This window comes from Balaenoptera borealis (assembly GCF_965194805.1).
Source record: "Balaenoptera borealis genome assembly, chromosome: 4".
Classification (NCBI taxonomy): Eukaryota; Metazoa; Chordata; class Mammalia; order Artiodactyla; family Balaenopteridae; genus Balaenoptera; species Balaenoptera borealis.
In genome coordinates this window covers 31,518,325-31,542,273 of record NC_138861.1, presented here as the reverse complement: position 1 = coordinate 31,542,273, position 23,949 = coordinate 31,518,325, and the positions used below count along the sequence as shown (strand labels likewise).

Sequence of the window (23,949 nt, the reverse complement as noted above, 5' to 3'; positions counted from 1 at the left end):
TGATCATGTTATGAGACATCTGCTAAAAGGATTGGCGGAAAAGTTAGTGAGTGAGTCTTATGACTGAAATAAAGGCTGTGGAATCTACTAGATCTTTCTAAGGGGGATGCAGGAAGTGGTCATGCAGAAGTCAGTCACCTCTCATGAAGCAGCACCTTAGTTTACACTGCTTTATTAATTTTTCTCCCTATTACTGCTACCAATTTTTAGAGTCTGATGTATTGGGTAAAACAAAGTGGGCACTCAGTGCTTTTACTGCCAGTTAGGAGGCTTTAGTCTGGAAAAATTCCTCCCGAAAGGGTGACATCAAGGTTTTGAAATAACAGTTGAGGAAACAAAAGGCTTATGGTAGAGTTTTTAGAAGTTGTTCAAACCTGTAGTACTCGCTTATGTTCCCATCGAAGGCTTTATTTGCAGTTACAGGAGGCTGTGTTTGGAAAATTCTAGTGTAGTGACAGAAGATTTGGCCTGATGCATTCTAATCTTATATAAAACCTGATTGTGATTTTTTTTTTAACTAGAGACATGATTCATATACAAAAAACTGTACATATTTAACATATACCACTTCATGAATTTGGAGTTAAGTGTACGTTCATGAAACTATCACCACAATCCATGCCATAGACTGGGTGTGTGGTTTATGAGAAGGTTCCAAACAAATAAAAATTTATATCAAGAAAGTTCTGGAATCAATTTTCCCCTTTACATAGAATATGATAAAGCTGAATAAGAATTTTAAATATTCAGATCACCAGGAAAGATGGCCTGGAAAAACAGAAACAGAATATATATATATTTTTTTAATTACACAGGTAGCAAATGCTTGGTAGAAAAAAGAACTTCAAGAAAATACAGAAATGTAAAAAGTGAACATGCTCCCCCCTTTTTTTTTTACCCCCATCCTCAGATCACAGAGGTAAACCACTGTTGGCAGAGAATTTAAGCATCTTATTCTCTGCCCCCACTGTTGGCAGAGAATACTCGAGGTAAAATAAGGAACTAGCTATCTATTTCTAAACCAGTTTAAATAGCCAAAATGTACATTTTTACCTTTTTACTACTGTGTCAGCTTCAGAAGCTTCAGAATGTTCGCTAGTTTTGAGATCTATTTTTTGTTTGTTTTTTATAAATTTATTTATTTATTTATTCATTTTTGGCTGCGTTGGGTCTTCGTTGCTGCGCGCAGGCTTACACTAGTTGTGGCGAGCGGGGGCTACTCTTTGTTGCGGTGCGCGGGCTTCTCATTGCGGTGGCTCCTCTTGTTGTGGAGCACAGGTTCCAGACGCGCAGGCTCAGTAATTGTGGCTCACGGGCCCAGTTGCTCCGCGGCATGTGGGATCTTCCCAGACCAGGGCTCGAACCCATGTCCCCTGCATTGGCAGGTGGATTCTTAACCGCTGCGCCACCAGGGAAGCCCCCCCCCCCCCCTTTTTAAAGGAAAGAAGAAGATTGTCCTAAGGTTAGGTAATGGGACTTCCTAACATCTGCTCTGGTCCTGAGATAAAGGCATTTATGCAGCGAGGAGAAAGGAATCTTGAGGCTTTGTCGGTGTGGTTCCTGGAGTCCTGTGGCACCAGTGATTTGCTGGAGCCCTGTGGGGTATTACAAAATGTTTAGTATGCAGAATACTTTGATTTACACATCTCTACTTTTTATACTAATCCCAGATTCTGGATGTTCATGTTAATGTGTTTTCTTCCTGAATTGTTCTCATCTCAGACAAGATTTGTGGATGTAAAGACAATTTAGCAGGACTTCTCGAAATCTTAGAATGGTAACAAGAAAGAGGTATTTCAATGCAGATTGGCTTTGGGCTGTGAGATATTAGGGCATCATGTGGTTTTTAGCCTGATTATGAGATAGAGATAAGTGAATTCATTCAGGTTTTTTTTTTTTTTTTACATTATTGCTTCCTCCTGACATGCCAATTAGATTTCAAGATATTATTTGCTACTCCATGACTTCATCCTTCTCTGCCCAAGTCATCTTCTGATGTTGATTTGCTCCACTAATGAATCCAGCTAAGCGGGCTCCTTGTAGTTGATCGTTGACCAGGTAACCTAAGAGAAGCTGCCCATCTGATGAGCCACTGAGAAGGCTGATGTTTTCCAGGTGACAGGTCCATGCAGGAGTTCTTTTGTTTGGTTTTTAGAAAGTGCTTGGTCACATTTTAGAGAAATTGGAGCTGGAACTCATGTATCCCAACCTCCCACACAAGGCAAAAGTCCCTTCTGTATCGCTTTTGTTGGAACCAGGCTCAACAAATACATTCATCTGTATTCTAAGGAACAGTTCTGATCGAGGCAAAGATTTTTGTGATGTATTAGAAAGGGAGAGGGAATGAGATGGATAACTTTGAACACCTACCGTCTGCTCAAACGCTGGACATGTAGCCTTCACAACAATCTGTGAAGTAGATTTTATAATCCTTTTTTGTTGTACTTATGAAGAAACTAAGGCATAGAGAGATGAAATAACTTGCCCCAGGTGACCTCGTTGGTAAGAGCTGGAGCTGAGATTCAAGCCAAGTTGAACTGGAAGTTTGTACCCTTTGACCAACATCTCCCCATTTCCCCATGCTCCAGTCCCTGGCAACCACTGATCTACTCTCTTTCTATGAGTTAGGCTTTTTTAGATTCCACATATTAGTGGGGACATACAGTATTTGTCTTTGTCTGACATTTCACTTAGCATAATGTCCTCAAGATCAAGGATAGATTATTACTGTTATCATTATTACTATTATATTTTATTACTGCTGTTACTGTTATTATCCGTTTTTAACAATGGCCAGCAGGGTTTTCTCAGGGTTTATTTTTAGAGAACAAAACTAAATTTCACTAATTGCTCTTCAAATATTTTACTGTTATCTTGAGCCTTTATAACAATCAGAACCTACCGACTCATAGATCTTCTATTAAAGGATAAGAAACTTTGAAGATAGTGCACTGGATTACATGGAAGCATTACAGAACTCCATTCAGTTTGCTTGTCACATCTTGGAAGAAGTTGAAGTTTCTCGTTGCATATAGCCCCAGCAGATGATTTGGGTTTGTTATTGATGTTCTTCTTTACTTAGTTTTCAAGATTTTAAGAGATAATATGTAGTATAATGTTATATGTCAGTAATGTCTCAATTTAAAAAAAAGATAATATATATTGTCATATAACTAGTTCTCAAGACAATGTTTTAATACTAAGGGTCACAATTTAATTTGGTTAGAGACAGGAATTTACAGTAAAATTATCATTCATTTAAAATTTCCCTCTTGATTCTATACCAGACAAAAGAAAGGGAACACAGTGGGGGAGGGAACACAGTTTATGCCTCAGGAGCTGGAAAGCCCCAAACCTTCTAGAGTCCAAAATATGAAGGAAAAGCCAAAGCTGTTTAGTCTCCTAAGAACACTTTTGTGTATTCAGACATTAAAGAGAATTTTAAAATGAAAATAGTTGAATAGATTGCAGCTGTATCAGTCTAGGTAAACAATTATAAAAAATTCTCATTTCTTTGTAAGTTAGATTTTCTCATTTAATTTAATACTGGAAATTTAAGTACAAGAGCTTTGATAAAACAGATGAAAATGGTCTGTGTATATGGAAAGAAAGAAATCTAATTAAAATTGATTTTTAAATTTTCTCCATGTTTTCGAGTTATTTGATTCAGATGCTGGTACCAGAAAAATCAAACCATTTTTGCAGCTTCTTAACATACTAAAAAATCTGCCAAGATGTTGAAAGAAATTTTAAGAAAATACAAGTCAAGAACATTGTGTATGGTATGATCCCATTTTTGTTAAAAAAAAAAAACCACCACACAGGTGGGAAAATGCTTAATATATAAATGGAAAAAAGTCTTAAATGGTAAATGCCAAATTGGGTAAGAGTACTGGGGGAGTTTCTACATCTTTGTAGTGTTTGATTTGTTTGTTTGTTCATTTTACAATGAATACATATTACTTTTTTCACTTAAAGAAGCATTTATTCCATCCTTCCCTCAGACAGAGAGGGATCTTTCTTACTTGTGTTTTTTTTTAAAGTAATATATATATATATATAATTTATTTACTTTTGGCTACGTTGGAGCTTTGTTGCCGTGCGCAGGCTTTCTCTAGTTGCAGCGAGCAGGGGCTACTCTTCATTGCGATGTGTGGGCTTCTCATTGGGGTAGCTTCTCTTGTTGCGGAGCATGGGCTCTAGGCGCGTGGGCTTCAGTAGTTGTGGCACAAGGGCTCAGTAGTTGTGGCTCACAGGCTCTAGAGCACAGGCTCAGTAGTTGTGGCGCACGGGCTTAGTTGCTCCACGGTATGTGGGATCTTCCCGGGCCAGGGCTCGAACCCGTGTCCCCTGCATTGGCAGGCGGATTCTTAACCACTGAGCCACCACAGAAGGCCTTACTTGTTTTTTTTTTTTAAAGTAGATTTAGAGCAGTGTTGTCAGTTTCTTTGACTGTCTATTCCAGTGTCTTGTAACTGTGTCCCTGATGCTGCTGTTTTAAGCCAAGTTTCTCAGTAGAAAGCTCACCATCATGTACATGAAAGCGCATGCTTAATAATCATAGCCGTTATTTATTCGAGCAATCATTATGTCCCAGATCATCGTCTAAGCACTTCATATGTATTAACCCATGTACTTTTTAATAACCCTATTAGTAGCTGCAGTTTACAAATGGAGAAATAAAGCATAGCGTTTAAGAAACTTTCCGAACTTGCAGACTGTATGCACATACACTTCATATAAAGAATCCTCCCTGCACTTGAGGATGTTAAGAAATACTCTTAACATCCTTATGTTCCTTCTCAATTTTCTCTTCTCAGAGCAAGATTATCCCAGTTCCACTGTTTCATTTAGGAAATATCACTGGAAGATAGGCTGTGTTTATATGTTAGGGAGGAATACATAATGCCTAATTTGTTCCTGTAAAGGGCTTACAATCTATTTAGAGAAATAGGACCCGTAAGCTGATCATGGATAAAGACGTGGCAAAGCCTGTACTAGTCCGTGACTAGGCTTCGGTGACTGTGGTTGCAGAGGTCAAGGTAGACTCTGTGGGAAGTAGGGCTCCATGTGGGGGATGGGCGGGCTCTGGGGAGGCGAGTGACGAGCACACCTTCCTCCTTCCTCCGCAGCATAGCTCCCAATCCAGCTTCAGCAAGAAGGATTAGAAAGTTACTCCTCCAGAGCTACTTCCCAGATATGACCAGATATTAATGATGGAGTTGCTACAAAATAGCGCCATTTTCTCATAGTCGATTTCTTTCTGAAATAGAAAAAGACCAGGGGTTGGAGAATATTCATTCTTTTCCCAAAGTCATTTTTGTTTTGAATTTCAAAAACGGGAAATGTGACCCGTAACTTTTTTTTCCTGAATGTGTCCTCAGGGATTTTAAAAGTTTGGTTACATATGTTTTAAGGGAAGTGGCAGGGAAAACGTAGTATAGGAGCTAAGATACATAGATGTGTGCTTGGGGCCAGTGAATAAACTAACGTGAGCAGAGGATTCTAGAGCGGGAGTCGGCAAACTTTTTCTGCCTGGGGTGAGGTAGTAAATAGTTTAGGCTTCTTGGGCCACATTCGGCCTCTGTTGCAACTATTCAACTCTGCTGTTGTCATATGAAAGCAGCCACAGAGGATACGGAAAGGAATGTTCATGGCTGTGTTCCAGTAAAACTGTATTTACAAAAGCAGGCAGCCGGCCATGGTTTGCCAACCTCCTCTGGAGGAAAAAGTTAGAAAGAAAGGTGGTGCCTTTAACACCAGATTAAGAAGCTTTTATTTCCTTTGAAATAAAAGGATTTCAAAGCCTTATCATTTTTTATTGCCCTGGAGACCCCAGTTCATGTGATAACATGCCCCTTTTTGTTATCAGATTCCAACCAAGCTACCAAAAAAATGTACCAAGGAAGCTAAGCTGTTTCCTCAGGCAGGGGCTGGAAAACAACGCAGTTAAGTTTTGCTCTCCAATACCTAAGAATTTGCATTTGGGAATCTTATGTTCCTTGAGCTAAGGGAAAGAGCAGTTTGTTCTTAGGATTATGATACTAATAAGGGTAGGTTCTGCTGTGAGGGAGGGGTGGGACAAGCTACTGGACATGACCCGGGGGAAATATGTGCAAACCCACATGACTGGTTAACCGATTCGTGAGACCCATGCCTTGTAGATTTCATCATAAACCTAAGAAACATTGGCAGACTAGTCTGTCAGGGGATAATTCTGCCCAAACATACACAGTAACATTTTGAATGCTGCTGAGAATTCAAAGTCAATAGGGTCACCAGGTTTAGCAAATAAAAATCCAGGGCACCCAGTTAAAATGGGTCAGATAAGCAACGAAAAATATTTTAGTAAAAAACTGTATCCAGTTCAATATTTGAGACATACTTATGCTCAAAAATTATTTGTTGTTTATCTGAAATTCAAACTTAACTGAGCATATTCTGTTTTATCTGGCAATCCCCAAACTGAAGATAGATGATTAAATAGTTTTTTGCACTGTCTATTGCATCATTGTGTCAGTTGATTAGTAATCCTTCACCAAGGTTCTTTTTTTTCATGGCAGGAGTCTAATGACAGTCGAATCCCCTTAATTCCGACCTCACTGACACAGAATTTTGATTATTGATGCAAGGGCTGTGCTAAAGTGCACCTTTTTCTCTTCATGAATTTACTAGGCCTGTTTATCATTGATAGTACAAACAAAACTGAAAGAGAACGATTTATCTCCTTGGGAGACTACAAATAGTATAATTACAATGTAATCAGAGGCTATCGTTATTTAGACTGTGCTTTTCATTTAATAATTACAGATCATTCTGTCATTCATTAGAGCAAGACAACACTTTTCCAGGCAGACTCAGGTGCAGCCATCTCTGTCCCCATGGACCCCTTTGGGTCCCACCTGTCCCCAGTACCTGTCTCCTGGTTTTGTGTTTGTCTTGTTCATCGTGCTTTCTAGATCCTCACACGACGCCACTACTTGAAGGCACCCTGTAAATGTCTGTAGGTTGAATTAATGAATGAGTGTTATCTGCACATGTTAAAATAATCAAACTGTCTTTGTTGCTAAACATCTTACTTTTTAATTGTAAAAAATAATTTGAGCTAGTCTTTCCCTTCATTCCAGATTTCAGTTCATGAAGGGAATTTTTGGATAAAGTTAGTTTCATTGCATAATGGCCTTTGCGAGGCTGACACTGAAAACATGTATTGAAATTCCAAAAGTGTTTTATGAGGAGAGAAAAAGGTTCTTGTAAAATCACCATGAGCACCCTTGTGAGCTTTCTTCTGTTCTAGGACGATGGGTCTCAAACTTTATCAGGCTGCTAACGATATCAGCAAGGTTTAGCGGGCCATCTTCCTTACTTGCCCCTATTTCCCACGATCACACGCACACACAAGTAAATCCCCATATATCTTCCAAAGAGATGGATGGGGATACTTTTGATTGGATACCAGTTACGGTTGTCACTGATAAATAATGCATTAATGGCTTAAGACAGATAGGCAGACATCTACACGTTCCAAACCACATTTGTATTATTAGAGACCACTGTATACAAGCCATCTGAAAGACCCTTGAGAACTCCCAGTGAATTCTGGACCACTCTTGAGGGAAATTAAACATGAGTGGTTTATGTGTGGAAAGGGTAACACCAGAATTTCTATTGCCCGGTGTTGGGTGGCATCTAGCCTTGGAAACATACTGAGATGAGGCTTGTTCTTTTCCACCTGTGGCTTCTTTCTTCTGTATTTCCTCCAGTAGAGAAATTGGATTAATAGGAACCAGGAGATTAGGAATTAAATCTCCCTCTCTGTTTCTAATCCTACCCATATCTTGGGAGTATTTTTCCTAGCAGTCTCGGAGAATTCAGGAGGATGCACTGAATACAGGCCAGCATCGGAACAGAGCTGGGCGTGATGTGATCCTTTCTTTTAAGAGAGTTGAGTCACTCTTCTCTTTTGTTCTCCCTTCTCTCACAGCACCCTGGAGGGATATTATGTGGATGACGCCCTACAGGGCCAGGGAGTTTACACTTATGAGGATGGAGGAGTTCTCCAGGGCACATATGTAGACGGAGAGCTGAACGGACCCGCCCAGGAGTACGACACAGATGGAAGACTGATCTTCAAGGGACAATATAAAGATAACATTCGACATGGAGTGTGCTGGATATATTACCCAGTAAGCCTCACGACTGTTCGTTTTGCTGGAAAGTAACAAGTTTTAAGACAATGCTTCGAGTCTTCCCAATGAATAACAAAATGTATTCTCTATCTTAGAAAATGTGAGGCTGTGAAACTTGGGAGTCAGTAGCTGAAGCCAACAGCTTAGGGGGATATCCTCTCACTGTTTCACTATTGACTTAGATTGTTGTCCTCCGATCTACTATGAATTCCTCCTCAGGGTGGCTTTGGAAAGGAATGATTAGTCATGATGAAAGCAAACTGGGACAGACTGGTTTGATTGTACCACTAATAAAGACAAAAATATATTGCTTTTTAAAAATATCCCTTTGGGATATAGAAAGAGATGGTGGAATGTCTCATTGTTGCAATTAATGTTATTCTTTCTCATATGTAAGAACTAATCCAGCAATTTCCCATCTTTTTGGACTTACTACACTGTTGTTACTTGATTTTACAATCCTACTCCCTGCTTTCTGGTTTATCTTGCTTAAATCAAGGTGATTAAAATTAACTTGCCTTTGAGTATTTGATAACATTTTATGATCTTTCTGGAGCTGACTAGAGCAAAAAAATGTGGCAAAACCCATGGCTGGAAATTAATGCTGTAATTTTTGTTTGCATTTCAAATACCCCATCTGTTTGTAGTGAATTTCCAGAAAATGTTTCAGAAAATAAACCTGAGGAAATATTTTACCTAATATTTTATTTTGTCCAGAGCTTAAGTCAAAATATGTTTTTTTTCCTTACTCTTAACCATATCCTCTTATGATTTAAAAGTATTAAAAACATGTATAACAAGAAAAGTAGTCCCAGCTAAATCTATTTACACATTATTGTTCCTAAAAAATAAGTTATACTCTAGGCATAAGAAAAACTATTGTAAAATATTTTTTAAAATAATTACTAAAGCATTTACACATTCTCTTGGTAGGATCTGCAGTAGCTCACAAGTCCTTTCAGTTACAGAGGGAGAAGAGATGGAGGTACTTAGCAGTTAGGAAGCCTGAAACTTTTGTTGCTTCATCAGTAGGCAGGATAAGCTTCCTGCTGCCCAGTGCTGGGGAGTTGCCGATATGACAGTGAATCTTGAAGTCTGGGAAAGTGGAATTCCTCATGAGGGTGGGTCTAGGAAAGAGGTAATGGATTACCAGATTCTCACACTACCTGTCATTTTACTTGTTACGATCAATTTAAGTCCCTAGAGATCAAGGATGAACTAAGGTGAATGGATCCGATTGGCTCCGTGTAGCTGCATTTTGAAACCTAAAATGTGCAGCTGCATTTTAGCCTTCAGCCTTAATCACTGTCTTTTAAAGCACCAAGAGAAGACTCTGCCTTAGGAAGGAAGAAGCACTAGGGAGTTACAAGCTTTAAAAATCAACTTGGTTGATAGCACTTTGTATATAGTATCTGTTGGCATTTGGGGTCGGGGCTGGGGGAGGCTGGTAATCACACCCCACTGCTCTGTTCTCTGGATTGGGGATCAATTAAGAAATAGACATAGGTGTCAGGGATCAGGATGTTGGTTTCATTATGGCGGAGTTGGACTGGAGACGTGGCGTGGGCTTCTACTCTTGCCCCTCTGAACTAAACGGATGGGCCAGCTGCCCACAGAGCAGCTAGAAAGCTGCAGGTTTCCCTTGGGGAGTAGGGCTGCCTGGGGGAGCTTCCCCAAGGAGAGGAGAGGAATGAGAGGGGAGCAGGTGCAGCCTGTGGGCACCGCCAGTTCCCAGGACAGGTGAGCGAAAATGCAGAGCACATGAGAGCAGCGGCTTTATGCTGTTAACCCCTACCCAGTAGAGTTGGGTATCAGTGGGTGTCAGATCCTGCCTTCTCACTAATCAAGTGAACGATTTCTCCTCCCATGAGGGGGAGCCACTGAGCAGAGGAGAAAAAGGAGCAGTTTCTTCCCCAGCACCCCTGACACAGCCAACAAGGAAGTGTTTGTGACATGAAGTCAAAGCAGGAACAAGGGGAGGCAAAAATAATGATCCTTCCTACAGGATTTGTAAGCTCACTCTAAGGACAGTTTATTTCTTTCAAAATTTGACCTTGAAACAGTGATGGAAAGTTTTTAATTAAAAACTCATAACTCCTTTTGGAAAAAAAAGAAGAATCTCTGCTTTATCATTCTAGACAAATAAAATCATTTGCCCCCAGAACTGGAAGTTTAAAAGCACATAAGGGGGAAGAAAAACGTGAGATCCTAGAAGGACAGAATCCTGTTCTGAAGAAATTGTCATGTTGATGGCTTACATTAGTTACGGCATATAAGAAGCATAAATACTCTAACACCATTCAGCTCAGTCACTGAAAGCCTGAAGGCAGATCTTGCAAAAAGTATCATCCCCATTCAGGCTGGGTTATTAAGAATTAACTCGGGGAGGAGAAAGGGCAATAATACGTCCCTAATGCACTTTCTATCCGTGAAAAATGCTTCCAAGTATTTTTCTTTCTATGGAAGTGCTGTGATTCGTTTTTTAATTGATAACCTTTTTTCTCCAAAGAGCAATTGGAGTACGATGAACTGTAGAAATCCTGTACCTGGTGGTATTTCTTCCTGCTGTCTCTCTGTAAACAGCATTTGGAATCACTTAAAAGTCATCCCACGTCACTGACTTTGAGTAGCTGCTTCTAGAACCTTTCAGTTGGGGGAATAGCCAAGCTTTTAGAAGATGTCATGGGCTTACTAGTCTTGTGTCAAACCCACAAAGGTCTTAGATTTTCAGTTATACCATAAGGACCTTCTGGATGGGGAAAAAAAAAAAAAGGGAAACATCTCTTGTACCCTAGATTAGATTTTTTAAAATTATTTATTGGTTTTAGTATCCCAATTCAGTTTTAAAAATATTTATATCACTTACTGTATCCCTAGCGCTGGTACCAGGGTACAGAATTCTCCGATAGCCTCTGCCCTAAAGCATTTAATGACCCTTTGGAATGAAGCAAATGACAGTTAAAGAAGAAGCACAGCTGACTCCTCTCCTGGAAGGAGGGAGAAGGGAGAAGTAAATAAAGACGAGTGGGAAGAAAGAAGTGATGGGGAAGGGAGTAGAATTTAGTTGATCTTTTTTAACTTTTCCTTCTAACTCCAAAAAAAAATGATGGTATAGAATTCTCAGAAAGGCAGTGTCCAGAAGTCCTTTTGTTTATCCCTTAGAAAGTGCAGATAACTCTCATTACTCATGTATACTGAACTAATTCTTAAGTACCTTTGAACTAAAGATTTTCTTAATAGACCAGAAATCCAGAATTCAATATTTGAGAAGTGACATCATAGGAATAGTAAGACTGTCCTGCTACAGATCCTCGTCACATTTGATATTGGCCCAAAGTAATCCTTAGTTACATTTCCTTTCGATGATTGTAACTTACATCACAAATACAACATGTTTGTTCCTTAGATAACAAACCAAGTTAGAGTATCAGTAGCTTGTCCAAGGATTATAAAGTACAACTCCGTCTTTGACTCTCTAAATCAGGCTATATGCCCCCTGTGCATATAACTCATAGGGGACTGGATGGGGAGGGGAGAGATGCTTCATGCTTTTCATGCTCATGTGAAAAGCTCTGAGTTCTGAAACTGTTATGACCACATTAGTGCTGTTAACAATGGCCGTGCACAAGAGAAATGTCTTGAGCTCATGTCATATAGATAAATACTATATATAATATTTTCTGGTTTTGGGTTTCTCCCATCAGGATGGAGGCAGCCTTGTAGGAGAAGTAAATGAAGATGGGGAGATGACTGGAGAGAAGATAGCGTATGTGTACCCTGATGAGAGGACTGCTTTGTATGGAAAATTCATTGATGGAGAGATGATAGAAGGGAAACTGGCTACTCTTCTATCCACTGAAGAAGGAAGGCCTCACTTTGAACTGATGCCTGGAAGTAAGTTGAATCTGCTTCAGACGGGTTGCTCTAATTCCAAAACGGGTTGTTGCGGCTTAAGAGACGTTAATTTCTTTGTCTAGTCCTGGTGTATTAGCTTGGCCGCATAACAGGTACCTCAGCAGCTCAGTGGTTCACAACAGCAAACACAGGTCTGCTAAGCAACTGTACTCAACTGGTCCAGGGGGGGCGTGGCCAGACCAGGCTGGACCTGAGGCTTCTAGTCAGCTCTGAGTCTGTTCTATGTCTTAATTCTGGGCCCAATCTAAAGGGACAGTGGTGGTGGCCTGGGCCAGTTTCCTCAGGTGGTCACAGGAAGCCAGAGCATGAGCAGACACCTACGATGCCTCTTAAAGCCTCAGCTTGGAACTGACACGAAGTCCCTTTCACCCACTTTTCATTGGTCAAAGCAAGTCACATGGCCAAGGCGGACATCAGTGAGACAGGGTAATATACACCGTGCACTTTAGTGGCAGATGCTAAAAAGTCATCTGACGAGGGCATAGCTGTATAATTCTAACGCACAGAAGGAGTGAAGAAATGACAGCAGTAATTTAATCAGTTTTAAATATTATATCTCAGGGAAAAAAACTTACAGTTTAATGATTTAACTGATAAAGAATCAAATTAGGTAGATCTCCAAGTTGGTACAGATTGTAATGCTGATTCAGCCTGAGCTCTGACTTGGAACGATAAATGCACATTGGCACCCGGGCCCTCTTCAAAGTCTAGCATCTTCTTGGAGGACATATTCCATACATGAATGAGCCTATTGGAATCAATGATAGAAAAAATCCTGTTTCCTTTTAGAAGTACAGGATGGCACACCAAACTTTTTTTCTGAGTATAAAATTATTTCTTGTAGAAAATCTGGAACATATACAAAGAAAAAAAATCAAGATTTTGTATTTTCAGTGGCACAATATTAAGAAAGCTAAATCGGTCTGATTCCTTGAAATATGCGTATATGTATTTCCAATCCAAGTTAAGGTATAAGGAGAATAAAGTAGAAAAGATAATACAGGAACTTCCCCGATTGTCTAGTGGTTAAGACTCCACACTGTCAATGCAGGGCACCTGGGTTCAATCCCTGGTCCGGGAACTAGATCCCACATGCCGCAGCTAAAGATTCCGAGAGCCACAACTAAAGATCCTGAGTGCCTCAACTAAAGATCCTGCATGCTGCAACTAAGACCTGGCGCAGCCAAATAAATAAATAAATAAATATTTTTTTTAAAAAAGAAAAGATAATATATCTAGGCATTGATAGGCCTAAATAATATTTAGCTGTTTGGATTGGAAGGAGATTCTCCAAAGGGTGGTGGTCCAAAAATAGGAAGCCTAGCACTTTACATTTAGGTCCAACTTGGGTTGTTATAAATGTCTCTGGTTTTGTTTTTTTAAGTTAAAAATTGAGGCATTTTAAATGCAATATGGGATTCTGGATTGGATCCTGGAACAGAAAAAGGACATTCGTGGAAAAACTCGTGAAATCTGAATAAAGTCTGGAGTTCAGTCAATACTAACGCAGCTATGTTGGTTTCTTAATTTGGACAAATGTACCATGTAACACAAGAAATTAACATTAGGAGAAGCAGTGAGGGGCATTGGGAACTCTCTGTACTATGTTTGCAACTTTTCTGTAAATTTAAAATCATTCCAAAATGAAGGGTTTTTTTAAGTGTAACAGTAATCTTTGAACTTCAAACTCTAATATCTGCACTCTTCACATCCCTTCCAAAAGGAGACAGTGTTATAATGTTTAGAAGTGAGGAGACTCCAGCTAGGGGAGGATCCCACTTGGTGATGCAGATTTTAAAAGTGGCAGCATTTGGAAGTGGCAGCATTTTTAGTGGCAAGAGTCTTGGACTTAAGAGTCACCTCGTTTGAGTCTTAGTGCCAACATTTACTGTATTATGGTTTTGGGCAGGTTAGTTATCCTTTCAGAACCCGTTTTTTCATTATAAAATACAGATAGTGGCACCTACCGTAAAGCCCGCATCAGGAAAGTTACTGTGGTTATTACATTCTTCTTAGTATAAGTACGAAACACATTTTGGGAAGTGAGAGTGATCCTTCTCAGGGGAATGATGATTTTTCTTAGAACTCCTGGTTGCAAATAACAAACACCCTCTTCAAACTAACTTAAGGCCAAAAAAAGGAGGGGGGTGGATTTACTGGCGAGATTTCAGCAGGCCTCAGGTCTTTTAAGGATAGGTTGAACAATTTGGGTCTCAAAAGGGTCAGGAACCATAGCTGCTCTGGGTGACTGGGAGGAACCAGCACAGTCTTTACTCCACGTTCTGCTCCTTTTGTTTCTCTCTCCTTCCTCTTCCAGTTACAGTGATTGAACCACTGACTGGCTGACCGATTAGGGCTTTCGAGTCATGTGGCCTCTGGTCCAGTGGTTGAGGGAGGGGAAGAGGGAAACAGAAATCGAATATCTCACCTAAAATCCTCCTACAACTGCCTTCTCCTCCTTTTTCTCTGTGCTTTTGGATCCACAAACTGCTTCTCTGTCTCCACTTACTTCTTGCTGAGTTTCTCCTTGTGCCTCTGCCTGGAATTTCTTTTCTTCTCATCTCTTTGCCTCTTTACATAGGAATTCCATTCCCTGGCTAATGTCTAGTCCATCTTTTTTTTTTTTAAAACGCAATTATCAGCATCACCTGGATGTTTCTTAGAAATGCAAGCTGTCAGGCCCACTTTGGGACTATTAAATCAGAATTCCCATTTTTTTTAATTTGATTTTTAAAAAAATTTTTATTGGAGTACAGTTGATTTACAATGTTGTGTTAGTTTCAGGTGTACAGCAAAGTGAATCAGTTATACATATATCTACTCTTTTTTAGATTCTTTTCCCATATAGGCCATTACAGAGGACTGAGTAGAGTTCCTTGTGCTATACAGTAGGTCTTTATTGGTTTTTATTTTTTTGGCTGCGTAGCTTGTGGGATCTTAGTTCCCCGACCAGGGATTGAACCTGGGCCCTAGCAGTGAAAGTGAGGAGTCCCAGCCGCTAGACCGCCAGGGAAGTCCCTGCCTATTCCATCTTTACAGCTTGGCTTACCTCTTAGAAGTAACGTTTGTCAAGTGAATGGATGAATTCTAGTCACAGGTCATAGTACCAACGATAGGGGAAAGGAGGAAAAGGAAAGGGTGCCTTCCGTTTGCCTGGAGCACAGGCCTGTCTCAGGGAGTAGAGGGAGGGACGGTATGCGTTGAAGAAGATGCATCAGCTCCTTGAGGGCAGGAGGAGATGTGACTCCCACTTGTATCTGCACAGCCCCTAACACAGTGCTTTACGTGTGGTTGGCACTTAGTACATTTGTGAGGAAAGTATGAGTCTAAGGAAGGGAGATGGGAATTCACAGGAGAATTTCTGCACAGTAGAATGTGTATTCCACAGAAACGTTTGGTTTGAAAGTGGTTTTTTTCTTCTTTTTTTGAACTAACTTCCTTTAATGGGTTGTGTGCTGGTCCAGATGCATTCCTCAGCCTTTCCCTGCCCTGCTTTACTGCAGGGGCCTTCTGCCCCTTGCAGGCTGCATTTCCCAGGCTCTTGTGCCTCTGGCTTCTGTCTGGGTTTGGCCACAGGCTGGGGACACGGAGAGGGACAGGAGCAGGGAGAAGCCCTCTCTGTGTCCAGCAGAGTCCCCAGCAGTGGCCTGTCTCCTGATTCCATCTCCCAGCAGGACGGTCCCCCATGGGTCCAGCTTCCCTGGACTCCCGCAGCGCTAGAGCTCCAGGAATGCCTCTGCCTCTGTCCCTGTGGCTCAGGGTCTTGGCCTCCTGCTCTTGCCAGTTTCTGGGCTCTTCACTGCCCTGTTTGGCTTCCCAGCTCTTCCATCCTCTGTGTAACCAATTCCCTGTATTAAATTCTCTCTCTCTGAAATACTCAAATGGTCTGTTTCCTGGTTAGACACCGACTGATCTGGATTGTTTTCTGACTTTTAGTTTGAGACATTAATTTGGGTTTTATTTTACTTATTTATTTTAGTTTTGGCTGCGTTGGGTCTTCGTTGCTGCACATGGGCTTTCTCTAGTTGCGGCGAGCGGGGGCTACTCTTTGTTGTGGTGCGGGGGCTTCTCATCGCGGTGGCTTCTCTTGTTGTGGAGGAGGGGCTCCAGGCGCGTGGGCTTCAGTAGTTGTGGCACTCAGGCTCAGTAGTTGTGGCTCGCGGGCCCTAGAGCGCAGGCTCAGTAGTTGTGGCGCACGGGCTTAGTTGCTCCGTGGCATGTGGGATCTTCCTGGACCAGGGCTCGAACCCGTGTCCCTTGCATTGACAGGTGGATTCTTAACCACTGTGCCACCATGGAAGCCCCTTAATTTGGGTTTTGACTGTATAAAAAAAGGAAACAGAAAGAGGACCTGGTAGCCATTGGTAACCACTTAGGAATTGCTTAATGGAATAATTTGTGATGCCTTAGTACCTAAAATAATTGACTTTGCTGGAGTAAGCCCTCCAGTTCCAGAAGTTGTTTATTTACTTATTAGCCTGTGGAACACCGTATGTCTTCCTTGTGCTCTGGGAGGATTCTCTGAAGCTAATTCTTTGCAGAGAACGAACATTAATTCTAGGACGGTTGTGTACCTTCGTTTCTGGAATAAATTACTAATTGGCTTCTGAACCACTTTAATAGAAATAAGATGACTTTGTTAATGCTTTATCAAAAGCAGTCTGTTCTCCTTAATTCTGGTGAGGCTGAATTTATTTTTAGTGAAGGAGACAATTGCCAAGGGTGGGTGGTTGGATTCTATAGACTGTGTCTAGTATGAAGAAAACCACAAGAAAAATTTAAAACTATTATCCAATCTGATCTGACCAGAGAGATCTCAAATTTTCATGACAAAGCTTTTTCTTGATTAAAAATTGTAATTACACAAGCAGCTTTTAAACCATATGAATAAAGAAAATTCAAAAGCAAAAATGGGATTTTAAGAGATACTTCTGATGGCTGTTTATTAAGACCTGAGAACGAAACTCCAGAACAAATCTAAAAACTATCCATTTATATCTTGCACAGCAATCTGTAATTACTGGTGTAAACCTGCCTATAGGAAGCATGTTATCTAGCCAGTCAGCAACTATTTCATTCTATCACATATTTTTTTTTTACACAATATTCTCTTGGCATTGAACTTTTAAAAATTTTTTTTTATTTGTGGCTGTGTTGGGTCTTCGTTGCTGTGCATGAGCTTTCTCTAGTTGCAGCGAGCGGGGGCTACTCTTCGTTGCGGTGCTCAGGCTTCTCATTGCAGTGGCTTCTCTTGTTGCAGAGCACGGGCTCTAGGCGCACGGGCTTCAGTAGTTGCAGCACGCAGGCTCAGCAGTTGTGGTGCATGGGCTTCGTTGCTCCGCGGCATGTGGGATCTTCCCGGACCAGGGATCAAACCCGTGTCCCCTGCATTGGCAGGCGGATTCTTAACCACTGCACCACCAAGGAAGTCCCTCTATCACATATTTTAATTAGAACTAATATTACCACATGTTACCGTTCCCATCTACTAAGCATCCAATTGCTGTATTCAATAATAACCTAAAAATATCTTTTAGCAACTCAGTTCAACATCACAAAGTTCAACAAACAAAACAGCAGATTTTAATCCCCTCGTATAAGAATGTTTGATGTTATGGCAATATTTGTTATACTTATGATTCTCCAATCATAAATGATCTTAGAGGTATAACATCAGTTGTACCAAATGATGTGGCTGATGCTTAGATGTAGACCACCGAGGTAATTCCAGATATTTGTAGAATGAAAGAGAGAAAGTACATTATGCTGTATAGCATGGTATCCATCTTCATTATTATATTCTTGAATAAACTGAAAGCATTTCAGGAGTAATATAAAAATTATTTCTTTAGATTAACTTTTTCCTGATTATCTGTATGTATTTTTTCCACTTAGATATTCAGGAAAATAAATAAAACCCATATGTGTATCTTTTACTAGGTAACAAAATGAGGAGTTGGGGTTTATCTATTCACAATCGTAAATTCTCTTAAATATAATGAATGTTATTTTAATCACCAAGAGATTCATGATGAATATGATGGAGAATGAAGCTAAGAAATTGATTCTGTTTGCACATTTACTCAGCATAAGTAAACTTTCTTTTTTTTTTTTCCCTAACTCGCTCTAGTAAACTTTATCATAAAAACCTATTATCATTAGAAAAACTATCCATTTATATTGAAGAATTTCATTCTAGTTGGTCTAACTTGAATAACATTTTTCATTATTTAACTCTTTCTGGTCCTGTGGATAGAGAGAATGCTCTTCCCTAACTCTGGGCCTTGTACTGAGATTTTTGTTTGCTTTTTAGGTTCGGTGTACCACTTTGATAAGTCAACTTCATCTTGCATTTCTACCAGTGCTCTTCTTCCAGATCCATATGAATCAGAGAGGTAATTTTTTCCATGTGGTTTAAACAGCACCATTTATGTGAGATTAAATAACCCTCGTGGTAGGAATTATTGCTCCTCGGTGACCCTCTGCTCAGGCCAAGTTCTTGAGCAGAAAAAAATATTCATATATTCTGAGGAAGAGTGTTTTTATTGTCATATAGAATCTGTCCCTGTAAGGAAGTTTTTCCACCCATAAAGCACAGAACAGCTTGTGTGTCATTCCCAGAATGAAGCTTCTACAAAGACAGCAGTTGGGCCTGGCAGCCAGCTATGCCCTGCTCAAGTGTCCCCTTTCTTGGGGCTCTGGTGCCACAGTTTGTGACTTAGCCCCTGCTGGCCCCTAGGGAGCATTTCACACTCTTGAAAGCTCTAGCCGAGGCAGGGACCAAATGCCTCCTTTTCTACTTAGCCCAGCTGAGGGGGTCTGGAATGTGAGATAATTTCTTCATTCACTAAGGGAAGACAGGAGTGAAACAAAGAAAACACAAGAAGCATAAAAACATTCCAGCTTATAAATTACAAGTTTCTGATTCTATAAGCTCCCTCCCAGAGTGTCAAGCCCTGTTCCATTTCATACCCTATCTAAACTCTAAGCTCTTGATTCCTGGTATGGTTTTCCCTGGTCCCCTGCCTGGGGTTCTTATTCCCCAGCGACTGGCCTGTCTGTGGGTAAGAGTGCCATCTGCAGTTGGCTTTCTCTTGGCCTCACTCTGTAAGTGTGGCTTCTATTCAGTTTCTGTTCCGTCCCCATCTGAGAAAAGGCCTCTTCCCTGGTTTAACTGACAGGGCTGACACCACCATGTCACAATGAATGAATGGCCTCTTCCTTGACGCGAGGCTCTGGCCTGTTTGCAGGGAGAAAGGTTTGGTCTCTTGTTAGCCCCCAAAACACAACAGTACCATAACCGTATGCATCAGTCATTTTTTGTTACTGTCATTGTGATGATGCCACATAACAATACCCTCAGACTATCAGTGATTTACGAAAGCAAACATTTTCTTTTACGCTCATGCTTGTGTAGATTGGCTGACGTTCAGCTACTTTTGACTGGGCTCAACTCGGCTCAGCTGGCCTAGGCTACACTCCAGGTTTCAAGTTGGGTTCCAGTCTGTCTCACATGCCTTCATTCCAAGACTCAGGCTAAGGGAGCAACAGCCCCCCGGGGCACCTTCTTCTTGTGGAGATGAATGGAAACTCAAGGAAGCTGGCAGAAACTTGCCATGCTTCTTAATACCCAAGACCTAGCTTTGCAGTCACTTCTGCCTAGTCGCAAAGCAGATCACACGGCCAAGACCAAAGTCAGTCAGGCAGGGATGTATCCTCAGCCCAAGCTGAAGGGCAGTCATGTGGCCAAGCAGCAGCACGTATAATTCTGTCCCAGGGAGAGAGTCAAGAGGTAAAAGCAATAATTCAGCCTTCCAGCCCATCAAATAAGCAGAAGATCTACATAACAAAAATCCCAGATGACCAGTTCCACCAGAGTCATTACATCACAGGGGCCAGAAGAACTGAAATCCTGTGGATGGGGCATGTACTTACTTACTAAATCCAGTTCCGTAATCATGAGTGCTGTTTTCTTATAAACCAGTGGTTGGCAAATTTGTCCTATAAAGGGCCATGTGGTCAGTATTTTAGGCTTTGTGGGTCTCTACAGCCACTACTTAAGTCTGCCTTTGTAACGCTAAAGCAGTCATAGATAATATTGAACAAATAGGTGTGGCTGTGTCCCAATAAAACTTTATTTACAAAAATGGACACAGCCAGATTTGGTCCTTGAGCTGATCTGCTATAAACTCCTTTGTTGGGAAGTGCTTATTGGATATATTTTATGAACTATTTATCACTCTTTCATGTAAAAGATTCATCTTGGGGCTCCATTAAAACAGTCTTTCCCTCCTATATGGCACTGAGAAACTTAGGTATAGCTTTAATTAGCTTTGGGAAATGTTTGCCTTGTCAACGAAGACAGTGGAAATTGTCATTAATTAAAACAGACAAATTTTTAAAAACCTTATATCAAGCACTGAGTTACCTTGTGAATATATACCAATAATCCCTTTATTAGAGAGCAGTGAGAGAAATAAGTAACAGTTCTCCAGTTTCTAATGCCAAAATATGTGGTTTCACTGTTTCTTGCTTCCTCATTGGATTATTATGAACTGACATTTTGGATTCCGTAGCTCTAAGGATATTTTGGTGGTTGATGTAAGGGACGACATATCAAACTAAAAAAAAAAATCATTATTTGCCCCTTTTTTCTGTTTAGGGTTTATGTTGCGGAATCTCTCATTTCCAGTGCTGGAGAAGGACTGTTTTCAAAGGTAGCAGTGGGACCCAATACTGTTATGTCTTTTTATAATGGAGTCCGAATTACACACCAAGAGGTGAGCGGGGTAGAAGTGGAAAATCAGCGTGATTGGTTAGAGTGTTTTGTTTCAAACACGCTTATTAATTTTCTCATTAGTCCTTTTACTTTAATATTCACTAGGAATATAAAGGAACAAAAAGCTAGGGTTTTTTGTAAAATGCTTGGATATTGTCTTATAGCCAGCCTCAGACTGCTTTAGCGAAGACACTGTAGATTATGTAGCTTATGAACAACAGAATTTGATTTCTCACAGTTCTGGAGGCTGGGAAGTCCAAGATCAAGGTGCCAGCAGATTCAGTGTCTGGTGAGAGCCTGCTTCCTGGTTCATAGATGTCACTCTTTTTGCTGTAACTTCACATGGCAGGAGGGATGAGGGAGCTCTCTGGGGCCTCTTTTATAAGACACTAATCCCATTCATGAGGGCTCTGCCTGCTGTCATGACCTAAACACCTCCCAAAGACCCCAACTCCGGATACCCTGACATTGGGGATGAGATTTCAACATATGTTTGGAGGGGGGACATTAACATTCAGTCTATAGCAGATATTTTCCTCTTTGTTTTTTTTAATCGTTGTGAAATCAAGTCTATTCGTCTTTTTTTTTTTAATTTATTTTTATTTATTTATTTGGCCACACTGCACGGCATGTGGGATCTTAGTTCCCCGACCAGGGATTGAACCCGCGCCCCCTGCAGTGGAAATGCGGAGTCTTAACCACTGGACCGCCAGGGAAGCCCCAATTTCCCTCTTTATTTTGAGCCTTAGTATGTTTTGTTTTTTTTTGTTTTTTTTTTTTTACGTTCCACAGCTATTTTATAGAAAGTGGGCTGGTGCCATCAGTGAGACAGTAATTGCTTTGTATTGGACTACACCCAGTATCTGAAAAACTGAGATCCAATCGGACTCTGTCAATAATTAATTTATGACCTTGGGTGGGGTGCTTTACAGGAAGGGCCCCTACTTCTATTTGTGCAAAAGCCATACAATAGCCTACATCTTACCTGGAAGGGTTCTATTGCCAAAAAAAAAATAAAAATTAAAAGTTAAAGAGTTGAATCACCTCTTGCCTTAGACATAATCTTTGATACACTTCTCAGATTTCATGTATGTTTTTTTGTTTTTGTTTCTTCACTTCACAACTCGCTTCCTTAAGTGTCTGCTTAAGGGCGAAAGCTTGATGCTTTGAGCACAGGTAGGGCTCTGTCCATCCCGGTCTCACTTGTGTGAAGTTGGGTGGGACTTAAGCCGATCGCTCACATCCCACCTTCACGTCTTCATTTTTCATTTGTTCCTATGGAATGATAAAAAGCGAAAGGCCGAGAAATAATCAAGTCACTGTACATTCAAAGCAGCCGCCCAGACAAAGATGTCAGTGCACAAACCGAGCTGTGATATGCCTCGCAGTGTCCCCTTGTGATGGTCAATCCAGAAAGTCCAAGAAATTCAGCCTATGGACGGTGGCTCGGGATATTGATCCATAATTTATTCAAACGTTTTACATCTAAGGAAACTGAAGCCAAGAGAGGTTAAGCCATTTGCCTAAGGTCACAACTATAGTAACTGGCAGAATTCAAGCAAGGTTTCTAACAGCAGAATCTGTCTCTGTGCTGAAACTCACTATATAAATGAATGAGGGTGCCTCCTTGCCTTCATGAAGTTTAGATGAGAAAAATACACAGCTAGTGGCAACATAAGGAAGATGGTACTGAGTGTCATATATCAAGTCACATAACAGGTCTGGACTATTAAGATCCATGAAGATTTTTTCACTTTCATCACTGCTGTATCCCCTGCACCTAGAACAGTGCCTAGCATATGGTAGGTGCTCAGTCAATATCTGTTGAATGAATATCAGATACAAATAAAAGCATAATTGTAGCTTACAGACGGGAGAGATGGTATATCTCTGAGTGTCAACAGTTTTTGAATGAAAGTGTGATCCTTTTTGGTTCCAAAACGCTGTCCTTGCTGGCATGCACAGATGCTGGGGCATGTTGGTCAGGACTGGTTGGGAGAAAGGATGCCTGCTGCTTGCACAGAGGATAGTGAGTCCTGCTGTGGGTGAGAGAGCGCACTGGTTGTCCATGACTCTGCTGGTCACACCGATTGCCCACCTGCAGCAAAGGTGTAGGACTTTCCTGGCGCTCAGTTTTGCATTCCTTAGGTTTCTGGTTCCGTTTGATGTTCTTACTTTCATTTTTCTTTGGCTTCATCCTTTTCTCTGTAGAGGTTCAAGGGATTTGAGGGCTGATTAAAGAAAAAGACCATAAGAGGCAGCAGCACACATGCTTTATAGATATTGGGTGGTGATTGGGCGGGGCTGCATGAGAGGGGGGTGTCCTCCCAGCATGAGGCCATTCAGAGGCTTATGGCTCAGGGGCCAAGGTCCAGAGGGGAGCAGGGCAAGGGAACTCCTGGGAAAGAGAGGGACCGGAGAGGGGGTTGACATGTCTAGGTGATGTGTAGCCTGGGAGGGGTCTCTGGGCCAAAGAACTCCAAAGGACAGCTACAGTCTGGCATCTTTATGGTCCTGGGTTTATCTCTCTGCTCCTAGCAGATGTGGGGTGAGGTTTTGTGGATGAAGCAAACTCTGAATGGTTAAAACTCTGCTCTGTTTGGGCTATTTAAAAGAACGGTGGGGTATGTAAAAATTTAAGGTTGGTGGTGATGGGCTTTTAAGGTAACAGGTCTCAGCCAGCAGTGAAGAAATAAACAACCTAGGGGCCCATACACAGAGGCTGTCTTTGACTCATTGACATAACACTCACCTGCTTTTAATTCAAGACATCTGTTTATAAATGTAAGGCCTGACACTATCAAACTCTTAGAGGAAAACATAGGCAGAACACTCTATGACATAAATCACAGCAAGATCCTTTTTGACCCACCTCCTAGAGAAATGGAAATAAAAACAAAAATAAACAAATGGGACCTAATGAAACTTAAAAGCTTTTGCACAGCAAAGGAAACCATAAACAAGACGAAAAGACAACCCTTAGAATGGGAGAAAATATTTGCAAATGAAGCAGCTGACAAAGGATTAATCTCCAAAGTTTACAAGCAGCTCATGCAACTCAATATC

The 23,949-nt window shown here is 40.9% G+C and overlaps 1 protein-coding gene across 1 annotated transcript in view; it reads left to right on the top strand.

Annotated features, from left to right (window-relative positions):
* SETD7 (SET domain containing 7, histone lysine methyltransferase) overlaps positions 1-23,949 on the top strand; it is a 48,579-nt gene that overhangs the window by 12,505 nt on the left and 12,125 nt on the right. Inside the window, exons 4-7 of the mRNA XM_082390889.1 lie at positions 7,985-8,186; positions 11,894-12,083; positions 18,418-18,499; positions 20,767-20,884. Coding sequence (XP_082247015.1) covers positions 7,985-8,186; positions 11,894-12,083; positions 18,418-18,499; positions 20,767-20,884 — 592 coding nt within the window. The remainder of the gene's footprint in view (positions 1-7,984; positions 8,187-11,893; positions 12,084-18,417; positions 18,500-20,766; positions 20,885-23,949) is intronic.